Source organism: Diadema setosum, chromosome 6 (assembly GCF_964275005.1).
Source record: "Diadema setosum chromosome 6, eeDiaSeto1, whole genome shotgun sequence".
Lineage (NCBI taxonomy): Eukaryota > Metazoa > Echinodermata > Echinoidea > Diadematoida > Diadematidae > Diadema > Diadema setosum.
The window spans coordinates 11265162-11288487 of record NC_092690.1 but is presented as its reverse complement, the minus strand read 5'-3'; the positions used below and the strand labels follow the sequence as shown (position 1 = coordinate 11288487).

Below are 23326 nucleotides of genomic sequence, written 5' to 3'. Positions count from 1 at the left end.
TGACACTTGTGTGAATCATCCTTAGTCATGTTACTGCCATCTTCAGCTCTACTCCTGGACTGTGTGTTTGATGGCTGACAACACGGGCAGGACAAACACAAGTTTTGTTGACAATCCAACGCGCCATATGACGGCAACATTGCCGACATGCCACACAAATCTTTTCCCCATAATTTCAACAATGACAAGAAAGAAATACAAAAAGATAGACAGTCATATGCTATCTGCACAGTGAGAATGCTCTCTCGAGGGCGGGGGGAGGGGGGGTTACAGACTTATGGAAGTTATGATTATCATGTGGAAATGGGCAGGGATGAAGATGCATCACTATTTACTGAGATGAAGCAAGAAAGCTGAGGTGACAAGGGGATATGATTTGAGACCAAATGAGATACAAGCATGAAATATTTTCTAGACAATTCATCCAAAGGGGGGGGGGGGGGGAGTGGGAATTCAGATGGACATCAATTCAGATAAAATAGGAATGAATCACTGTAGAAAACAAAACAAATCATTAGTGACGACATGGGTTTTTCTAGACAGATGATAATGATTCTTATCATTACTATCATCAACATTATAATCATTATCATCACGATTGTCACCACCATCATCAGTAGTGTTAGTATGAATTACTGCTATCTTATTATTCATATTAAGGATTAAAAGCAGGTATTAAATGGTAGAAACTTGTACCAAATAATATTGTATGATATGAAATGGAATTGTGTGTCACTGACACAACTACATTCATTATCCTTGGCACACTGTCATCATCCATTGGTATATGTTGCCATGGTTACCCTCTGTGCTAGTTCATATCAAATCCTGATTAAGAGCAAAACAACATGTCAATACTGGCAACAAACTGATTCTGACCATCATCCTTGTCCATATTGTTATCTTCTGTCTCCCTATTCCTCCTCCTCATTATCATCATCTTCACTACCATTATACTATCACAGTCATTGTTTTTTTTTTTAAACCAGCCATTATTAAAATGTGAACCATACTCTGGCTACTACCAGCACCATCATCAGCATCCTCCTTCTCTTCATCATCTTCAACATCATCATTTTCACCATCTCCATCACAATCTCGTCATCACCCTGATGTGCACAACTGCCATCATAATGATCACATTAGTATGTAAGACCTCCCATTACGAACTATCATCATTGCCATCATCATCATCATCATCATCATCACATCATCATCCTCATCATCATCGTCACCATCATCACCATCATCACCATCATATCCATCATCACCATCATCACCATCACCACCATCATCATCACCATCATTATCGTCTTTACCATTTTCATCCATTGCTACAGTAGCATTACCAGCTTAAAATGGGAGTCCTCTTTATCAAACAGGCATGCATAAAGTGCAAGGGAGAGCAAATGGATGACACATAGCGTGGGAGGTACACAGACTCTGGAGGAGGAGGAGGAGGGGGAGGATGAGGATCCAGCAAACAGCTTTGAAATACACACACAGCATCATCTGCACTCGAAACCATGACTTCCAGGTAAAAATTAACACCGGAGTAAAAGAGGGACAGGGTGACCCAAGGAGATGTAGTTCGTCCTCCCACTTCAATGCCATCGAGCAAATAAGGAAAATATACAAAGGAAAATGAGGAGAGATAGAGAGAGGGAGATAGGTAGAGATTGAGGGAGAGATGGAGAGTGAGGGAAGAAGAGTATGTATGCTATTAAAGATGAAAAATGGAGAAAAATGAGGAGTGAGAGGGGTGACAATACGGCCAAGATGGGAGCCACAAGGGGGATAAACGGATGGCGATGATGAAAGTAGGGCTCCAGCGCTTGGTAGAAACTGGAGCATGAGAAATTGGGGAAATGGGGTGCAACAGAAACGGGTACACGCCGGAGATGTGGGAGGGAAGAGATGAAGAGGGAGGGGGAGATGGAGACGGGGTTGGAAGAAGAGGGGGGAGAAAGGGGGATGAGGAAGGGAGAGGACTGTCTATGACACCAAAGAGGATGGGGTCAATATTCAAGGAAAGATGGTGGGAAAGTCAGTGTGTGTTTTTTGCACAATGCCTGGTTAACATAGGAGATACAGAGAGGTAATAAGGATCATTGATTATGAGGAAGCAAAAAAAAAAAAAATAAATCATGCTTTTCTAATAGTGGTTTTTGGAAGGAATACAGAGACAAGATGCTTTATTTGATGACAGTATTACACAAGGTATATACTTTAAATATAATAACTTTGAAAAAGGAGAAAACTTATCAAATTGCAAAGTTTTGCTTGGTGACCTGAAATGTAAACATCATTGTATATCTAGTCAGAACTGGACATGATTGATGAGGACCTCATTTTAAAGGACAAGTTCACCTTCATAAACATAAGGATAGAGAGAATACAGCAATATTAGTAGAACACATCAGTGAAAGTTTGAGGAAAATTGGACAATCACTGCAAAAGTTATGAATTTTTAAAATTGTTGTGTTGGAACCGCTGGATGAGGAGACTACTAAGGCTCGTGATGTCATATGAGTACAAGAGTATAAAGAAAATGTAAAGAAAATTCAACATATTTTCACTTTTTTCGCATAATAAAAGAGCATTTGACTTGCCTCTTTCTAAAGACAATGGGAACAATATTACCCATGACATATGTCAATAACGAGTCAAGGGAATGTGTACTTTTTTCAAAAGATGAAATTTTGTGAAATTCTCTTTATATTTCCCTTATATTGTTGTACACATGTGACATCATACACTGCAGTAGTCTTCTCATCCAGCGGTATCTGCACAAAAACTTCAAAAATTCATAACTTTTGAACGGATTGTCCGATTTTCCTCAAACTTTCAATGATGTGTTCTACTAATATTGCTACATTCTCTCAATCCTTATGTTAATGAAGGTGAACTTGTCCTTTAAGGATGTCATACGACAAATCATCTACTCAGGATGAGAGCAAGGAAGATGGAGGAGTCTAGAGAAGTGGTACCAAAAGGGGAGAAATGCGTATGGGGTGGAGATGGAGAAGGGATTGGGATAGGGAATGGATAGGGAATGGATAGGGAATGGATGGGAAATGGGTGGGATAGGGGTTAGATGGGGTAGGGATGAGATCTGGATGTATAAGGTGGGATGGGACAGAGCAGGGAGGTTTAGATACCATATCGGATGTGGTGGGAAAGGGATAGAATGGGGCAGGGTGGGGATGGGGTAGGTAAGGATATGACAGGGAGGGGGTGGAATAGAATGGGGTGGGGTAGAGATATGATGGGGTGGGATGTTGAAGGGTTGGAAGGAGTAGAATGGGAGAGGGGTATGGATTGGGGTGGGGTAGTTGGGATAGGGATGAGATCGGGATAGGGTGGGGATGGGATACAAGTATGGGAGGGGTGGGGCTGGATGGAATGGGGGAGATGGGGTAGGTAGAGATATGATGGGAAGGGATGGAATAGAATGGGGTAGGGTGGGGATGGGATAGGGGTGGGTTGAGGAAGGGGAAGAAGGGGTGGGATGAGGAAGGGGTAGAAGGAGTGAAATGGGAGGGGTAAGGATTAGGGTGGGGTGGTTGGGGTAGGGGTGAGCTTGAAGTAGGTATGGGATGTGGTTGGGATTGGTGGGGAAGGGATAGAATGGGGTAGATTGGGGATAGGATAGGGATGGGTAGAAAAGGGTGGGGATGTGATAGGGATGGGTTAGGGTTGGTGTATGGGGATAGGAAAGGGATGGGGTATGGATAGGAAAGGGGTTGGAATAGGGTGGTAGTGATAAACTTCTAACTTTAGAAGGATAATATGGGGAAGGGGTAAGGACAGGGTTAGGGTGGAGTAGGGATAGGATGAGGATGGGGTAGGGCTAATGGAAGGGATAGGCTGGGGCAGGATAGGGGCTGATGGGGATGTGGTATTAATATGGTAGGGACAGGATCTATAGAGAAAAGATAGGAATGGGATTAGGATGGGGTATTTGGAGCAGGATGGGGTATGGCTGGGGTAGGGATAGAGTAAGAATGAGGGATAATAGATATGTCAGGGAGAACACTGGAATTGATTTTGGAGCAAGTGGGTGATACAATGGTTAGGATGATGGTCAAATGTTGGAGACAGGAAGTGGGTGGAGGTGCTGTTCAATTTCCCATGAAGCCCAGAGCGTGAGAACTCGAGGCGCTCCAGAAGCACTAGAATTGGCATAAGGCTAGTGACTCATATCATAACAAAGACAACAAGTAAAATTAAGATACAGAAAGGAGGAAGATATTTTCCACTTGACTTCAAACAGAAACAAAAATGCAGAATAGAAGTGACAATCCCGGGTAATTATTTGTACGTACGCCTACATGAAAAGGATAAAGAATGAGAGCAAACATGACAGGTATAGAAAAGCAACGGGATACACAGATAAACTGACAAGTGGATAAATAAGAGACAGACAGACAGACACACACACACACACACACAAGCACACAAACTTTAATGTGAAACAGGGCAAGAATGAGAAGGCAATCAAGAAAGTTATAGCGATGAGGTAACCAATATGGATTGCTCACTCGCTCAGATCTTCATTCATATTTCACTTGTTCTACCCTTCCAATCAATATAATCAATATAATCACACACACACACACACACACACACACACACAGTTTAGCACAGTGACAATGCACTATAAGTCCCAAAACACAGGAATCAAAATGGAAGAAACATCAATCAGTTGACTTACCCAAATCCACTGGATAGATCTGTGTGTTGACGTCTAGAATGAGGTCCATCTTGAAACTTTCACTTTCACAATGCAGCCTCGACACTAGGTAGAAAAAGAAAATTGCACTCTTGTCATTCCACGAGTAACTGTATTTTAGCACATTGATCTCTGGAAAGAGAGGTCAAACATGAATTTTCATTTTGCTTCTTTTTCTTTTTCTTTCATTCAATGAATGCAGCATTTTCCCAGTACCAGATTCACTTTTACAACATCACACATCTATAGGAGACTGGTAGGGCCCTACATTTTGAGAGATATACTTTCTCACTCTTGTTGCCATGGTTATCCCGTTTCTCCACTGGATTTTTTAAACAAGGACAGTTTAATGTGTTTATTTTACAAACAATCTGTAAACATAATAAAACACAAACAAAGAAATCAATGACATCATGAAAACACTAGAGCACAAACAGTGATAGCATCACTAAAAGACTGTCCAAAGGAAAATTGATCCATCAAAGGATCAAGCAAAAATGCATCGACCATGGATTGGTCTGGATTGGAGCAAAAGCAGACCCAAACCTAACCCCAAAGCTAACCAACATGTCATACCATATTCAGTATACACCATATATTTCAAATGATTTCTATTTTCACAAATTTCATGAGTAGGGTGCAGTTGCCGGATTTCAACACAAGCAAAAATGTCAACTCTGATCCCAATATGAATGCAGTGTGCACACAGACATTTCTCTGTCCATGGGTATACTCCATAACTGCAAACTATAACCACTTGCAAAATTGACAGGCAGGCCTGATTCACGATAAACTAGACTCGGTAAATACATGGTGTACATAGTAGGCAGTGGGTTTTCAGTGATATAGCAGATATGGCCTGAGATTTTACACAGAATACTCTGGATTCAAAATCTGCACCGTGTTTTCATCCTCAGACGAGACATTCCATGAACAATGTCCCTCTACACCCCCTGTACATAGAGGAGCAACGCTGGATGTGGTAATAATGATGGCAGGGCCCTCTGGTAATCCTTTGGAAGGGACTAACAGCTAGCTGTAGGTCAAAATGGTAGCTTGCTCATACGCATTGAGTATTTCCTTTAGTGGCCACACAGAGAATAAAAAACTCAATATAAACTATCACTCTTCTCAAAAGGGCCTGCCATTTTTTATAAACATAGCCTTCCCACTTACCCATTTCATGGGTCAAGAGGGACAGGTGTGGATACAATAATGTAATCATATCCACTGAATACACCACATAGGATTTAAACTCAGAATCTTCAATTAAAAAGTCAAGAACTTATCCCATGGTGTTCCTGTCTCATTTACTGAACACATCGAGATGTATGCTTAACATTTGTATTCTGCTTGTGTGAAGAGCATTTGAACATTTTGAACCATGTGAGGGCGCCCTACATGGTGAGGACATCTGTGTCAAAATGCCTACATAGACTGTCCTATTCTATGACCAACTTGAGGTCTGTTATTATCCCACAGTCATATATTGCTGATCAAAATGATGATAATCATCATAATCATTATCATAATCACAATGACTGAAAAAATCATTCCAATCAGAATGATATTCACTTCTAAAGTTACACCATTAATTGCAATTCTCTGGTATGACACATCTTTGCACAGATTTGATAGATGTAGTCCCTGGCTTCAGTGTAGATTGGTATGCTACAATCTTTGCTTGCTTTAACCCTTTCTGTACCCAGGGACTTTGGACAGTGTGTACAATTCTGTGGGGTTTTCTGTGTGTCAATCAGCACTCAAAGCATACAAAGGGTTAATGTGTTCAAACATTGCCTGGGAGCCACTGATGTTTTACATTTTCTCTTTGTTTCAAAAGTGGAATGCAAATGCCATGTTAACCCTTCTCTGTGCCAGGGAATTTGGACAGTGTGTACAATGCTAAGAGGTTTTCTGTGCCTGTCAGTACTCAAAGCATACAAAGGGTTAAGAAGACTTTAAGCAAGAGATTTATATTAAAGGAACCTCAACCCGAAGAGAAATGTGGATTGAATGAAAGCAGCAACATTAGTAGAACACATCAGTGAAAGTTTGACGAAAATCGGACAATCGATGCAAAAGTTATGAATGTTTAAAGTTTTGGTGTTGGAACCGCTGGATGAGGAGACTTCTTGAGTTTATGACATATGAGTGGACAACAATTATAAAGAAAATATAAAAAAAAAATATCAACATGCTTTCACTTTTCTAGCATAATGGAGGAGCACTTGACTAACCGCTTTCATGAAGCAGGGGGAATAACTACTACCCTTAACATATGTCAGTATCAAATTGATGCAATGTATAATTTTCAGGGAAAATGAATTTTGTGGAATTCCCTTTATATTTTCTTTATATTGTAGTCCAAAATGACATCATAACCTCTAGCAGTCTCCTCATCCCGCGGTTGCAACAAGAAAACTGTAAAATTCTTAACTTTTGCATCGAGTGTCCGATTTTCCTCAAGCTTTCGCGAATGTGTTCTGCTCATGTTGCTGCTTTCACTCAATCCACATTTCTCTTTGGGTTTGGGCTTCCTTTAAATAAACAAACTGGGAGGATGCTCACTCATATCTGACTTGAGATGAGAATGCTAAGTAATCATTCAGTTTAACCCGGTGAGGACAGACTCATTTGGCTACAACACGCTTTTCCCATAGACACTTGCCCGAGTATACTTGGGACTCGGCCTCAACAGGTTAAATATCACGTTCACCAAACAGTAGGCCCTATGATTTTTGTGCAGAGCAATGGGACATTTTGTCGCCGGTCACATGAATCGACGAATCCCTCAGGTTTGCGTAAGAATGACAATTCGAGAAAATCACGTTTGAAGTTAACCCATTTTTTACTTATGGTTGCTACAATTTCATGTCTATAATTTCCAATTATTTTTGTAGTACATCAGACTTCAATTCTTGCTCTAACTTGTGAAGTTTTTATCGAATTGTATTGTTATCAAATAAGCAGGAAATCGTCAAAGAGCTGCATGCATGTATTTTCGGTCTGCAAAGAACGTTGTCATTTTCCATGTGTGTCCATATGTACATGTACATTGAGCGTTGTCATTGTCAATGCATGTATTACATAGTACGCGCACTGTGCGCGCGGTCAATGAACTGTTGAATCTCAAAAACAACACGCAAGTCAATGCGCACTGATTCGTCGGTTCAGTGACCGCGCGTACTAGTACGCGCGGTCACCGAACCGTTGAATCGCCTGATTGTTTAACACATGGGGAAAACAAATAATTTTCACAAATGGAATTACATACTTCTACAAAAGTGATAACTACGTAAAAATTACACCAAATTACACACTGAGAATTTCTGAATATGTAGTATGGAATGTCTACTATCGAAATGAGTGAAAATCTCAAAATCGAAAATTTGACCCAAAATCGAGTGATTCGTCGGTTCGTGTGACCGGCGACGATTTGTGAAGAGATGATGTGTAATTACCAAGAAAACCATCAGAAACATGGTACACGTTGTATGCACAGTAGAATTCTTTAACTCTTTTATTCTACACACAGTTTCATTGAAACATTATACCATTCTTTTTGCCTGCTTAATGATTTATTCACCTTCTAAAGTCAACTTCATTTTGGAGTGGAATTTTCCACTTTAACCTATTAACATAATATCAGCATTAAAGATTTTACAGTTTCAAGAGGCTCGTGTAGGCTTTGTAAATCTATCTATGAAAATACTTGAAAAAAATAACTCTTCCTGCACACATTTTCCTCATGAATTATATTTTGAAAAAGCAATCATTTGGAATCTAATTCCTCAAAGGCAAACACTTTACAGTGATATCAATCTTCACATTAAAAAAAAGAAGAAAAAAAATCTTTGTGCAACTCAATCTCATATGTCTTCATGTCCTAACAACTTGGATAGTTTTTCGCGCTATGATTTTCAAGGAAATGTTTTGATACACCATCTCAGTTACACTCACTAAGCAAGACCAAGTACTTTCGGTCTATTAGCAGACAAAGCACTTTTGACCAGAACAAAATCTGGTGGAAATTCCCCTCCAGCATTTTTACTTTCACTCGCATAAAAGGTGGCCTGAAGTGCTAATTGGTGATTTGACATGCAAATTTCCTTTTTATCTGTCTCAATGAAGATATTTTCATCTGAAAGCTGTAGCCAAGTGTCGGCAACATCAACAACAGCAACAGCAAAATAAAAAAAAATTAAAAAAAAATATTTCAGAATACTGGCCGATATTTGATTTTAAAGGAGAATATACTGAATCCCACATCAATTATGTTTCATAATAATGTGTGCTTCATAAATTTGAAGATGATGATATAACTTGCAGAATATTAAGTCCAAGAATTATTCGCATGGGTATGAATGATTGTGGCTGAAATCGCCATACAGTATTTTATGATGGCTTAAATCCTGGTCTTCAAGCATTCTTTCTTGTCTAACTTTTACGTGCATACATGTTATAATCATAGTTTGCATGATGGTGACAAAGTTTTACAAGATATGGATTTCTTTCTTATGGTCTCCTGGGCACAATCTGTATTGAATATGAAAACCTTACTAATTTTACCTTAATCTGTAATTAGCAAATCAGGGCTCCAAGGCCATTGCTACTAAGTAACTTAGAACTACTATTTGATATGAGGGATGTGATCAATTTCATTTCTTTCATTTCAATTCTTTGCATAATAGAAAAACTACTTGAGATCTAAAGGCAAGGTAGAAGGAGACTGTACAGTACTGGTTGGGGTGGGGATTCATGTTTTGAACATTCCTAAGTGAGATAATGAGAAACCTCTTATGAAATATGAAAGAGCATGTAATCTTATGAAGGATTCAATGTTTATTTGATAAAAATTGGTTTTCAATTGGCTGAGATATCCAAAAAAGTGATAATGATAAAAGGCAACAGGCCACGCCTTTTATTAGGATCTCTTTGTTGCACGTTGCTTTTGGATATCTCAGTCATTTCAAACCAGATTTTCATCAAATAAACTTTTGATACCCCTTAGAATTGCATGCTCTTTGACATCTCATAGAGTGGTTTCTGAATATCTCGCAAAACGTTAAAAGCTAAATCCTCACCTCGACCAGAACTGTACACACGCTTTAAAGATATCACTACCATCTCATCTTAACCCAAAGGCCCAAATTCACGAAGGTGGTACAAATGAAACCATGGTTTAAACCAAGGAGCGCCAAGTGTCACACGGAATATTTCGTTAAGAAATCAGTCATTTTGTCAATGAAATGATTATTTTGTAACGAAATGACAACATTTTGTAACTAAATGAACATTTCGTCCATGAAATGATAATTTCGTTAACGAAGAGGTCATTTTGTCGACGAAATAACCAATTTCGTAACGAAATTTTTCGTGCGACACTTGGCGCTCCATGGTTTTTATCCATGGTTTAAACCATGGTTTCATTTGTACCACCTTCGTGAATCCGGGCCTATGTCTGCTTTGAGTGCTGATTGGCACAGAAAACCCCATAGCCTTGAACACACTGTCCAAAGTCCCTGGTACAGAAATGGTTAAGCTAGAGATTATTCATGATATTGCAGTGTATCTTGTTCTGTTCTTCCCTTGAATCTTCTTCTTTGTAAGGATTATGTACCTCCTCCAATCACAAAGATTGTTGCAGACATCTCCTGGTTTTTGTGTGCTCGACCACTCCACTTGGATTTCAGCCAGCTCTTTATGAGAGAAGTGAGTTCTTTCATGTGCATACGGTATAGCTCTCCTGCATGCAGGACCAACGGCTTTACTTTAAGTCTCCACCGATAGACTTGGCAATGGGGATATTTAAAGTGCTTTGCCAAAGAGCACAACTGCCGGGCTGGGATTTGAATCTCATACCGTAAAATATGATATATTCGCGGCATGAATATTTCATTAATTGGAGCCAATGACCTTTTTCGAGACATAAAAATTTTAGCGAATTGCCACTGGCATTCAAAGCATATACTGCTATTTACGAGAGGGTTTAATTCTCGTGAATTTCGCGAATCACAGTAGATTTTAACAAACCGAATTTAACAAAATGCGAAAATATTGCCATGCGCTAAGGTAACAGCGCATCTACAATAAGCCTCGGTGTCAATTTGCAAAAACAACATCTCACGAAAATGTCTGTGACCTCCCCATTCGTGAAAATATCTGTACGCAAAAATAAGAGCTTATACAGTAATGTAGGCAAGAACTTTCTCGTGCTCCTTAATTTCGCAAATCTTGGCTCTCGCTAAATTTGCGAAATTTGCAAAAATAAAATGCACGCAAACATTCCTCGTTTTACAGTATGTGTATACATGGAAGTCAGTGGTCTTAAAGGCCAGAAAGCATGGGGATTCATGGGTGGGCCGAGTACCAGGTACCTTGATCTTCATTTACTACCCACCACGGTACATTCGAAAACCACTAGTAGCACCCATAGGCGAATTGTGCGTCTAAAGGCCACTTGCACACTACACAACTTTGCCACAATTCACCGGTCGCACGACCTTATGACCGCAAGTGTGACGTCACCAGCCTTGCCAGTTCCCAGTCATAATGCCAGTGGAAGAGATTTGACATGTCGAATTTTCACGACAGGTTGTGGGCTTTCGGCCAATTATGCTTCAGTATTATGTACTGAAGCCAGAGCGGTCGTAAAGCCTAGCTGTGTAGTCTGATTGTATACTGTAAAACGAGGAATTTTCATGTGCATTTTAATTTCGCGAATTTTGCGAGCGCCAACATTCGCGAAATTAAAATGCACGCGAAAGTTCTTGTCTACACTATATGCATTGAATGCCATTGGCAAATTTGCGAAAATTTCATGCCGCAAAAAAGGCCGTCGGCTCCAATTCGCGAAAAATTCATGCCGCGAATATATCATGTTTTACATTAGTGTTCGGTGTCGAGTCGTGCGACTGGTCGTATGACCCAGCTTGCCTTTGTCGTGCGACCAGTCTGATCATGTTGTGTGCAGTGGGCTTTTGAAGCATGTGAGGCTTAGTGGTAACGGTCGACACTAGTCAAGATTCTTCCACTGTGTGTGCACTTACATAGATATAACTGATAAAGCTGTACACAATTCATTACTGGAATTCTCAAAAATATCGATCCCGGCCAGTCTTTCCACTTCATGGTATCCCCATGCTACAGAGTCTTTAACCACTCAACGAAAACAGCTCATTTCGCTGTTAAAAAGAAGAGGAAGAAACTTTACAATCTCATTTGCGTGTCACTTTACTCACACTTTTATGTAGCTGCTTATCTAATTAAACCTATTCCAAGTCAACCTAACTGGAATAGACTGGATTTCATCTTTCATTACTATTAATGGTACCCTATGGCTTTAACTGTGTCACTGCTTGTTGATTGATCTTCTTCAGCTTTGAGCATGAAATATCACCAACTTCACATTTTCTCAAGACAGACATTTTCTGCACAGCTTCCTTCAAACACATCTCCAAGGAAGAGGAAGTTATTTCTGGGTTGATTCCAGACAAATTTGATAAGTTTGTATGCAAGGCGAGAGAAGAGCATGATACAAGCCATGCCAACGAGATGGTTCAAGAAAGCTTGGACTACATAGCAGTAAAGTCAGCCAAAACACCGACTTTCATTCATGCTGGCTATAACTTTTCTATCGTTCCTCCTAATTTACTGAAACTTTCACGAGTGACCTTGTAGAGAAATGTTGACATTCAAAACATCCTTTTCTTTGAGGAAAAATCTCTTTAAAATTCATTCCAGCAAAAACAATTCACTGCATTCCTCTAATCCAAAAGGAGACCAGCCATTTGCGTTGCAAAGATACAGGGTACTACAGTATCTTTAAATGGTAAATTCATGCTTTTATCTTATCATTAAACTTTTTTTGGGGGGGGGGTATGAACCTTGAAAGACATGTGTATTACGCATCTTTCTATGCGTAAATTTAAGAATTTAAACATTGCTATGATATAGTGACTGCAGAAACAGTTTTCCAAGTTTTGCCAACCAGGAGGGCATTGGAGGAAACCATGCGAAAATCCCATATTTGTGTTTCCGAAACACCCTCCTAAACTCATTCACAGCTGCGTTGTCCATTTCCTACCCCAGCAGAATGCAGACGAGTGTGGCACATGGCTTTAGTGGTTTTAAAAGTATTCACTGGCATGTTGGCTGCCACGAACATGATATGGATCCGTGACTTGAAATGACGGTGCTCTGCAATAGAGGGCCAACATATCTCTGCTGGTATTGTTACAAATGTGAGACTCAGCAGGTTAAATGCTGGTGCAGAGCTTTACCTGTGTATGTGAGAGAGATAGGAAAAGGGGAATGAATAACGAATATCAATTTTTCGAATTTGGTCACCCTTGTGTATGTCTGCTTATTTGAGTAGGTAACTACTTCTCATCAGCTTGGAACAAGATGGGTGTATCAATGCTACATGGAGTCTACGAAGTTTAATGACTTTCTACTTCTCATGAACCCCTGTTCACCAAAGATTCAAGTTAAGCATTAGATTGACAGGGTCCATGAGGGATTTGAGCATGTTGCTGCAACATCCTCAAATTCTTGTGCACCATCATCAAAAGCCAGCAACATGCTACACAACATCCTCAAGAATTTGCAACCTGCTCAAAATAAAATGTGGCACGTGAAAAACAGGCGCACAACCTGTGAAACATCAAACTACTTGGTCCTTAGAAAATTTGTGCGCAAAACATGAGATCGAACATCAAACATCTGTACGAAGCACAGGATAAATAAGCCGCAAAATATTGTGCACACATGCTCATGATGCGTGCTCCATGCACATACAGTACATGTACAATTTCCGCAACATTTTTCACATTCAGAGCTTGCAACATGCTCAAATTTCAAGTTGTATACCACCCTGTAACTGATCATGAAATTACACCGCAAAAGGACGATATCCAAGCGAGAGAGATAGAGAGATAGGGACCAGATGCAGGAGTACGGAAGTTTACAGAAAGACCAGCCAGGCTTTAAAATGCTCCTCTTACATATCATCCTAGCACCTCAAAGACACCAGAAATGTGAACATGACACAAATCATGGCCTCTTTGTGTCGCCACGGATATGATTTCAGTCGTCTCTCAATAGACACAAACTCGAGCACGCCTGCCCCTTTAAACTCCTTACGGCTCGAGAGGAAACCCACGCTACAATGTCCTCGCCGTCATGTGACCCTACTCTTGGTTCTAAACCCATTCTCCACTTCCTGGTTTCATTTTTGCAGATTAATGACTCCACGTACGCCCAAGCGTCGCTGGCTTAGATTTTGCAGGTGCTGTACGCAGACCACATAGTTTTGACATTCTTTTTTTTTGCAACCATTGCATATTACATGAAGAAGATATCGATCTAACAGAAATAAATGTGTTTGTAATACTACATAGTTACTTTTCATTACAGTTTCTCTAATGATAGAATAGCGGCATTACTAGTTGATGTCATTACAACCAGGCCAGGGCACACAATGGTACATTCACGGTACAATAAATCACAACCAAGTTGTTGAATGAAAGGACAATGAAACTCTAAATTTATCACTTTCATATTTTCACTGCTAGAAGCAGTACAGCTGTACCACTGGTTGATTAGGGACAATGCATGCAAAATACAGAAATGGCTGGCTTGTTAAGGTATAAATCTTTATGAACTACTGCATATACACACTGGGGCAAAGTTTCAGATCTGCTGCATAGAGGAAAACACAGAACACACATATCACATTTAACTAGTGCTCAGAGAAGCTTGTAGTACATAACATTGATTGATGGATGTATGTTGGATCATGTTCAACTCTTTATGTGCCATGGTGTAAACCCCCTGTGTGCCACTTTATTCTGAGACAGCAACGTAGTCATGCTTTGGGAAAACGTTCTGTTTTTCAAATCTATGTTTAAACTTTCATAGATTTTTGTTACCTGGACATGTAATGAGCAAAGATGTAGAGAAAATGCCACGCTTTGCTTTGACGTAAATTGTATGACAAGTCTATGATTGCTTTTCTTTCAAATGACCAGTAGCGGGACATTTGTGGACTCTTTGTGCCCAAGAAATTACATCTGTGCACAAAACAGTGACAGAAACTTCGAATTTACTCGCAAATCCAGGAGGGAGCACCCCTTGATAGTCAATCACCACATAAAATGAAAGCTACATGTGACAGAAATGGAATCACAAGGAACACTTTCACTGCACTGTGGCATTTGGCAATTTGTCGATTGGTTTGGGTGGGTTCATGCGTTTGAGTAAAATATGCAAAGTTTGCACGCGGTCCACTGAGTCAGGCGTGCGAACATGGCACACAGAGAGTTAAAACATCACTACCCAGTATACTGGTGAAATTTTTGTATGAGACGCAAGTTACTGACTCAGGACACGGCTGACAATAAGAGGGTCTTTCTGAAGTATTTAAATTAATGATCCGATGCAAGTTTAGCTTTGGAAAACCGGAATCTCTCTGTCTCTCTTCTGACCTATTCCCCTTTTCCTTCCTCCCTCCACTTCTGCTATCCCCTCTACCTCCCTGTTCTCATCCCTACCCCCCTCCTATCACCCACCACCCTCCCCCCCCCCCAAAAAAAAAAAAAGTGTACAGGGGTGTGGCATTACAGATATCACCCCCCAAAATACCCCAAACGGGCATTCTGATATAGATCCCATATTTTTTAACAGGCAAATGACCTTTCAAATTACTTGCCCAACTATTAGCATTTCTATTGATCTAGGGCAAGCAAAGCATAGATATGGGTTTGTAGCTATGGGTTACTAAAGGCCCGTTCACACGCACCTAAAACTAAACTTTATTTTCAATACTGATTTTTGCAACATGATGCAGAGACCGTTAGTTCTTACGTGTGGACACACACACACACATACACACAAATACTTTCTGACACAGCATCTATGGCAATCATGGCCTGTCACGTTTGTCCATCCCATCCTCCATGTTGTCTCACGTCCATCCCACTTTGTCCGCGGTGGCCTGAAACGTGATTGCTGTGGCAGGCGGGAAACATGGTGTCATCGTAGCAGAAATGAAGCACTCGAGAAACTCCTAGGCATGAGGTGAATCCTGTCCTAACAATGGAGGGCTAATTTTACAGGAAATCATTAATTTCCATGTAAGGACAATTAATGCTGATGTTAGGCCTTGGGAGGTAATTAATTTACAGAGTCTGCCAAATGTCAGCAAAACTTGTCAAATTTCTTTTTTCTTTTCTGGGGCAGGGGTATTGCGAGGGAAAATGAAGGATGGGTTTGGGAAAATTTGCTTGATACTTTCCTTAAAGAGGAAATCCACTTCCAAATCATGACTTGAAATCATTACGTGAAGTCACAACATCATCAACTTACCCATACGGACTGGTCAAGAAACGGTTTCTGAAAAAATGTGAAATTTCAAAATGTCATATCTTCCTTATTTCTTTTCCACTTTTCATCATTTTTGTATCATTTTGTAGAGAATATTTGTCTCTTTCTTTTGAAGTCCATTTATTTTTGGGGTGGATTTCTTCTTGAAGACAGCAGGGAGTCTGCTCCTTAAAAGACCTAGCAAGCATGGGAATACCATGCAGCGGGAAGGTTGCATGGCCCGACACAAATATTTTCGAGAATTCCTGTAACAAATTGTGCAGAGCTCTATCAATGATCTGTATACTAGGTACATACACAGCACAGAATCTTGACTAGAGTCCAATGTTACCAACGAGCGTACACTTTGATGCACACATTCGGCGAATCTACCCTTGCAGGCCTGTGCTAGCCATGGTTTTCTATTGTACTGGATCTTGGTGGGTGTAGCGAATGAAGATGAATCTAATCGCGGGCCAACATTAGCTCCCTCTACATGCTACTGGGTCTTTAACAAAAACTATTAGCAGCGTAGTTTGCTTCTCCTGCTGACAGAATTTCATTGATTTACAAGCCACTACCAGTCTATTTTATTCACCTACTACTCCTTTAAACACCTTCAAAACTAGTTGCTTGTTGATGTCTTACTTTACTTGAATTCATCAAGCATCGTATTGCTCAGGCACTACTGTAGTGTAGAATTACTGGCATAATTTATGAACATGAGTTGTACCACTGGCGAGACAAGATATTCTCACGTACACAGTAAAAATATGCTAATACCATGCCCTGTATCTGTATGAAATCATACACAGTTATAGCACAACCAAACAAGCAAGTCATGTTCATTTTTTTTTTTAACACTGAGTAGTCTTCAATACTGTACCTCATTTCCAATTGTGATTGCAGAGTTATTATCAAGATCCACGAGAGTTCAAAAACCACTTTGTTTCTGCATGAATTCCTTGATTTTATTATTCTTTCTTTCTTTCTTTTGTACAGATCCTTATGTATTGATTATCTTTAAAAAAGTCCAAAATCTTATCTCTTGAAACTTACATTGATCACATATGGCTCATATGAGCTTAGGATGCTAACATTTTTTTTTTTCTCTCTCTCTCTTGTGATCTCTTGATTGTGATGTCAGTATGATGTCATTATCTCCATTTCTAAACAACATTTTGCAATGAAACCTGGTAGATACATATTTCATGTAAAGATCTATGGGCACAATATAAAAGTTGCACATTATAAAAAATTGCCCTGATGGCGTGTGTCAAAATTGCAAAGTGTACACCAAATGAGCTAGACATCATTTTGCACATTTTAAAAGTTTGCGCAAGCACGTCCATGACAGTGTCATTCGTACCCATAGCTATGTACAGTGTATGTCCGTTGGGCAAAAATGAAAGTTTTGCATCCATTAATTGAATCAGTTTCAAATATCATTGAGAGTATGTTCACCGAATTTCAAGTCTATCCGACTTGATATGACATCAGTCGGGCCCCTCAAAGTTGACATTCTGTGCGGGCACAGAAAAGATAATGATGAATTTTACAATGACACCATCAAATTTCAAATTCATTTCAACATATTTCTGATATTCTTTGCCAATTTTTACCCAGATTTCAGTGTGCTGTACTGTATGAAATTTGTTTTATAGTGTTTCAATTTGAATACATCATTACCATGAAAAAATCGATTGAAATCAACCACATAAAATTTGACCATTTTTTTTTTTAATTGAAATGCTATTAATTGACATAACTGTGTTAATTGAGCAGAAGCTCACTTATCCTTAAACGCCATTCTCTCAGATTTGAATATGTTCAATAACTACATTGTAGTGCTCACTTACACTTATATGGCAATCATATGTACACCCTGTTGTTCTGAATATCTGCTGGGATCTTGCCTACTTATCTGGTCGAAATCAACACTTACGGTTTAATTCACGATGATTTTGTGCAATACACGCAGTGCATTTGAGCAGAGTACCAGTAGCTAGATGTGCGCAAAGTAGCATCTTTGAATCTTGGTGCAGTGACTTTTTTCCAAATCTATTCTATGATGAACATCTCAAAAAATACATCATATAGACAATCTCCCAAAATAACTAATTGAATGGATCACCTAATTTATCAGTCTTGAAAATTTTCTAAGTCTAGATTTTGTCTTCCCTTTTTTTTTTCTTTCTTTTTTTGCTTGAACAACGGTGAACAAAATAGAATTTGCAGCGCGATCCCAGAATAATTCTTGCGTGTGAATAAGCCTAACAAGTTCAGGCCACTCGTACGGGTGTCGCCGTGGTAACTGCTGGCACACTGCCAACTGAGCTCACTGGCTAGATCGTCTTCACAATACAATACAATGCAACACATGACACAATAACCTAAACCACGTGCAAATTAAGTCTTCAAGTACAGTCTGCAACACATTGTGTAGTCATTACTCTTCTAGAGACTATAAACACATCTTTTTTTTTCTTTTATTATCATTGTTCGTTGATTCATCTATTTGTCTTTTCAAATCCACACATTAGCTGCTACTGCCAAGTTTCGTATATAACATACACATGTACATCTAATGCTCACAGTGTGCAACTTGAAGACTTGGTTTTATGTAAAGTACAAATATGAACAAAACTCAAAGCATGTTTAGAGTACCTAAACAATTTATGCCTTTTTATCCATATGTTTTATTAAATTAAAAAAAAAAAATCAACATGTATAAATCACAAAGTTTCTTAGTGTATTACATGCATGTAATGCTCATAGTGTGTATTTTGAGATATGGTTTTATGTATAGTATGAATATGAACAATACAATGTAGCATGTTTGATATATGTACTAGTATACAATTTATGCCTTGCATTATTGTCTTGTGATATTGAGTCTGTGAATCAGGCATACATAATACTGTACTTCAGCACTTGGTTGCAACACATGAGATTTTAATCTAATGAAAACTAATACTACTTCCTGCATTGCATCTTTAACTCTCTCCTACAGGAACAAAGAGCTAATTGAGTCTGACTATCAAGACTAAGCCACTCCACCCTATCTTCGCCAAACATCTGCTGGTAGGTTGAAGACTGGGAAGGTTTAGACCGGGGTCATAAAAGCTGACCATACATCCTGGTCTTCGCTCCAGCCAGCTACCAGGCCAGTCCTGGTTCCTCTTCCTTCTGACCTTGCCATGCCCTCCCCAGTCTCTTTTGCCTCTCTTCCCTGTTCGTCGTGGTGGTCGTTGGTATCTGTGCTCAAACTATGTTGGAATGTTTCAGTTTGAGACACAGAACTTTTGTCTCTAATGTCCCATCAATACACAAGAATTAGAGGTTTCTGGATCATCATGCAAATATTGGCCTTATTCGCTGCCATTCCCACATGTTGGCAACACAACTCGCTTGGCTGGGTTTAACAAATTAGCATAACTGGATAAGCAAGTCTAGGGAACGTGAAATTTTCATCCTGGAAAATTATGTGGGGTAGTTGTTCATCAACTTCATATGGTTCTATGACATCACGAATTGTTGTACAGTATGTCCCCCAAAAAATTACTCTCAAATTTTCGTAATAATAACACCCAATATGATTAAACTGTCCAAATGCTACTTCAGAAGGGTCTTAAAATATAACATTTTAGCTCCATTTTGCAGAAAACCCCACTCGCTTTTGACCAGGCTGTCACAGAGAAATGTGGATTGTTGTAAAGCATGTCACGAGTCTGATTCTTCCGAGTCTAGCACTTCGATGATCTTGTGTGTGAATACAATAGACAGAACTTGGAGGGAAGAGATTCCCGACATCCTCTACAAAATTCCTCATTTCTCTTTAAGCACTGAAGCAAATTGAATGGGGTTTTCTGTAAGATGTGGGCAATGAGTTATAGTTTCATACCCTGAATTTGTATTTAGATTGATTCAATATTTTTAAAGATATCATTGCGGAGGGTCCCATTGTAACTTCTTTGTTTTGGGACATACGGTACAGTTACCATCTGGGAAGGGTAGTACATGAAATTCTTAAAAAAAAAAAAAAAAAAAAAACATTGTCCAATTTTCACAAAACTTTTATTGTGTGTTTGAGCACCTTTCTGCACTAACTGTTTCCATATCCTTGTACGGGGAAAACGTCCTCTTAAAATCTATCACAAACTACATGGAACTATCTACATGATTCCAAATAAAATGTTCCTTTCTTTGGATAGAATGCCTTGCTATGATCTAGGGATTGAATGCTTTCAGATGTGCCTACAATAAGCTCACATGGTACTATTATTCTTTCAGAAAAAAACAAAAACACCTCGGTACAATGTTGGCAAGATGATGGGGCTACCTTGATTGTATCTTTTCATGTTTTTATCAGTATTCTTTTTTTTTCTCTCTCTCTCTTTCTCCTGACAAATAAAAAAAAAAAAAAAAAGAATATGGAGGTAAGTGTCCTATGAATACGCTGTTTATATAAAAGGTTGTGTTCTTAAAAACAAACCATAAATTCCCCCCACGCAGGAAGGACAAAAGTTATTTGTGAGGAGAAAAATAAGGCAGAGAGAGGCAGGAGCCAGGCCCAGCACCCAAAGTGCTCTTCCAACTCCAACCTACGCACCACAGCCAGCCGGATCACTCTCACCCTGGTTTCGGAAGCCGCTTGCCGTTATCTCATCGTGCAGTGCTGGTCCTCGGTTACACCGAAGACCAAGACCCCATTTCCCCTCTCAAAAAAAAAAAACTGCCAGAGCTCCAGCAGCTAACTTAAAGCTGCAATTGTGCTTTCAAACTTTGTTATAACCTCCTCCAAGGGAGGGGGTTATGTTTTCATCAGCATTGGTTTGTTTGTTGGTTATGTTTTCATCAGCATTGGTTTGTTTGTTGGTTCGCTTGTTTGTCTTTGTGCAAAATAACTCAAAAAGTTGTAAACGGATCTGGATGAAACTTACAGGAAAGCTTGAGAATGATCCAGGGAACAGATGATACAATTTTGGTAGTGATCCATGAAGGATTTTTGATATTGTGGTAGGTAGGATCAATGAACTTGGGAGTTCAAACTGTGCATTTTTTTTTTAGGGTTTACATGTACCATTATTTGCACTAAAGTGCGTGCTCTAGTTTCTGCTAGGGCAAGGTGTGCCGTGCAGCTGGAAGATGATGATGTATCAAAAGGCTTCTATATTGGGAAATTGGGCGATTTTTCGCATGTATATATATATATCTATGGGTGGAAATCACTAATCTCTATGGAAGAACAAGATCAGTGGTGGAAATGAGCTGCATGCTTGGCGGAGGTCTGCACTCTCAGAGTGCTTCTCTAGCTCATACATGTAACTGTACACACTGTGTGAAGGTTTGACAGATGTTTGGAGACCAGGTAGGGTAGAATCTCATTTGTGAGAAGTCTCATCCAAATTCATGTAGGAAAGAAGACTCACTTTTAATGTTAAGATCATTTCCCAGTACAATTGACGATACCAAATCTTTATTCAATGCTGTACACTGGCACTGGTCCGACGGTCCAGGACCAGTAAAAATCACCATCAGACCAGGAACTTTTTTAGGAATGGACCAGTAAAGAATGGAAAAACTGGATACCTCCTGGTCCGACGGACAGGTTGGACCAGTAGAAAAAATGGGTTAGCGTGTAGCCATGCTTTGTTACCAGTAAGTAACAGGCTGTGTTAATATATATCTTTCCCATGTTTGAAACACGTTTCAGCACCCACTATCAAAACGCATTTGCAAAGGCCTTTCAGATCACGTTTCTATAATTGTAGTATTTATCATCTCTATCGTACGTCAACCACATGTGGGAGAACTTGTCACAGCGCAGCTCCATTGCACAGTTTGAACCAAAGAAAAATTTTCCGGGTAGGCTTCCATAAAGGGGGTGTGTCCACTGACTACCCCGCTCGCTAAACTAGCGCCACCTATTTTTCTAGATTGTGCACATCTAGGTATAGGCAATCGTGTTTAAAAATAAACAAAACATGGTTACAATCACTGATCTCAACTACATAGAGATGAGTGGTTACAATCCATGCACATGTGTTGGCCCAAATTCATGAAGGTGGTTTAAACTTAGGTACTTTAACCTAAAACACAAATTAAACAAGGAAATTCAGGGAAACTTTTGAGGTACCAAAACTTTATATTATCTTTAAGCAATTGCTTGAGCTAGACCTTTTGCTAGACAAGCTTGTGCTTTTGCTTGAAGCAATCGCTTACAAGCAATTGCTTGTCTTATGTATTCGGCCCAATGCACGTTTGCTACTGGATGTCTGTTGGTGTTTACAATCTGTCAATTGAATTTACGCAGAAGAAATTTGCATAAACCATGGTTGAAACCATGGTTTGAATTATAAATACCGCCTTTGTGAATTTGGGCCGTAGCGTGTCAATCATTTTCTGTCTGCAATGTTGCGCATGCGTGTTGAGTGTATCAAAGGAATGTTACCATGGATGTGTTCTAATACAAGGGTTGTCATGGTAACGTCGCAGTAATTACCCTTGCTGGCTAGAGTAGAATTCAGCGAAAGTTACCACGACAACATCCAAGCAACATTTTGCAGGGACCGTCTCGACTGGAAGTGTAGAAAAAGATTACAGGGATGCTACCCACACGTTTTTTTTTTTGCAGTATCTCTAATTTGAAAGGTTCCAGATGTTAAAACAGAGCTTGAGACTTGCTTGGGGTTTGAGTGTTTTGTTTCAGTCTAATGTTATCTAATTATTTCCAATCATTAAACCTGAAGGGATATTAAACAACGCGACAGGCCTACAAGTTCTCAATAATTGTCAATCACTCAGATTCTTAAAACCGCAATTGCAAACCTATTAAAACCTGTACAGATTAGAGTTATATCGTCTAAAAGATAATACCTGATAGAAACAGAATTGTTGCACATCAAACCATTAAAAACATGCTAAATGGAGTTTTCTAGAGTATCAATAGATGTCATTCCAATTCTTGAAGTACACATTGAAACCAGTCACGTACAGTCATAAAACACTGCTTTCCGTGAAGTTTACTAGGGCATTAAATGTACAGGACATAGAATATTGTGGAAAAGGAGCTTCTACAATGGGCTTTATTAAATGCAGTGTATACTTAATAATCAAAACCTTCCCACATAAAATATTGAAGGAGAGATGAATATTTCTCATGAGGGGAGCTACAATGTTGCACAAAAACATGTGACTGTTGGCTTGGGTGACCAAAAACTG

At 39.4% G+C, this 23326-nt stretch overlaps 1 protein-coding gene across 1 annotated transcript in view; it reads right to left on the bottom strand.

Annotated features, from left to right (window-relative positions):
- Positions 1-23326, bottom strand: part of LOC140229427 (DNA-directed RNA polymerases I, II, and III subunit RPABC3-like) — an 89499-nt gene that overhangs the window by 44956 nt on the left and 21217 nt on the right. The window contains exon 2 of the mRNA XM_072309674.1: positions 4718-4801. Within this exon, the coding sequence (XP_072165775.1) occupies positions 4718-4801 (84 nt within the window). The remainder of the gene's footprint in view (positions 1-4717; positions 4802-23326) is intronic.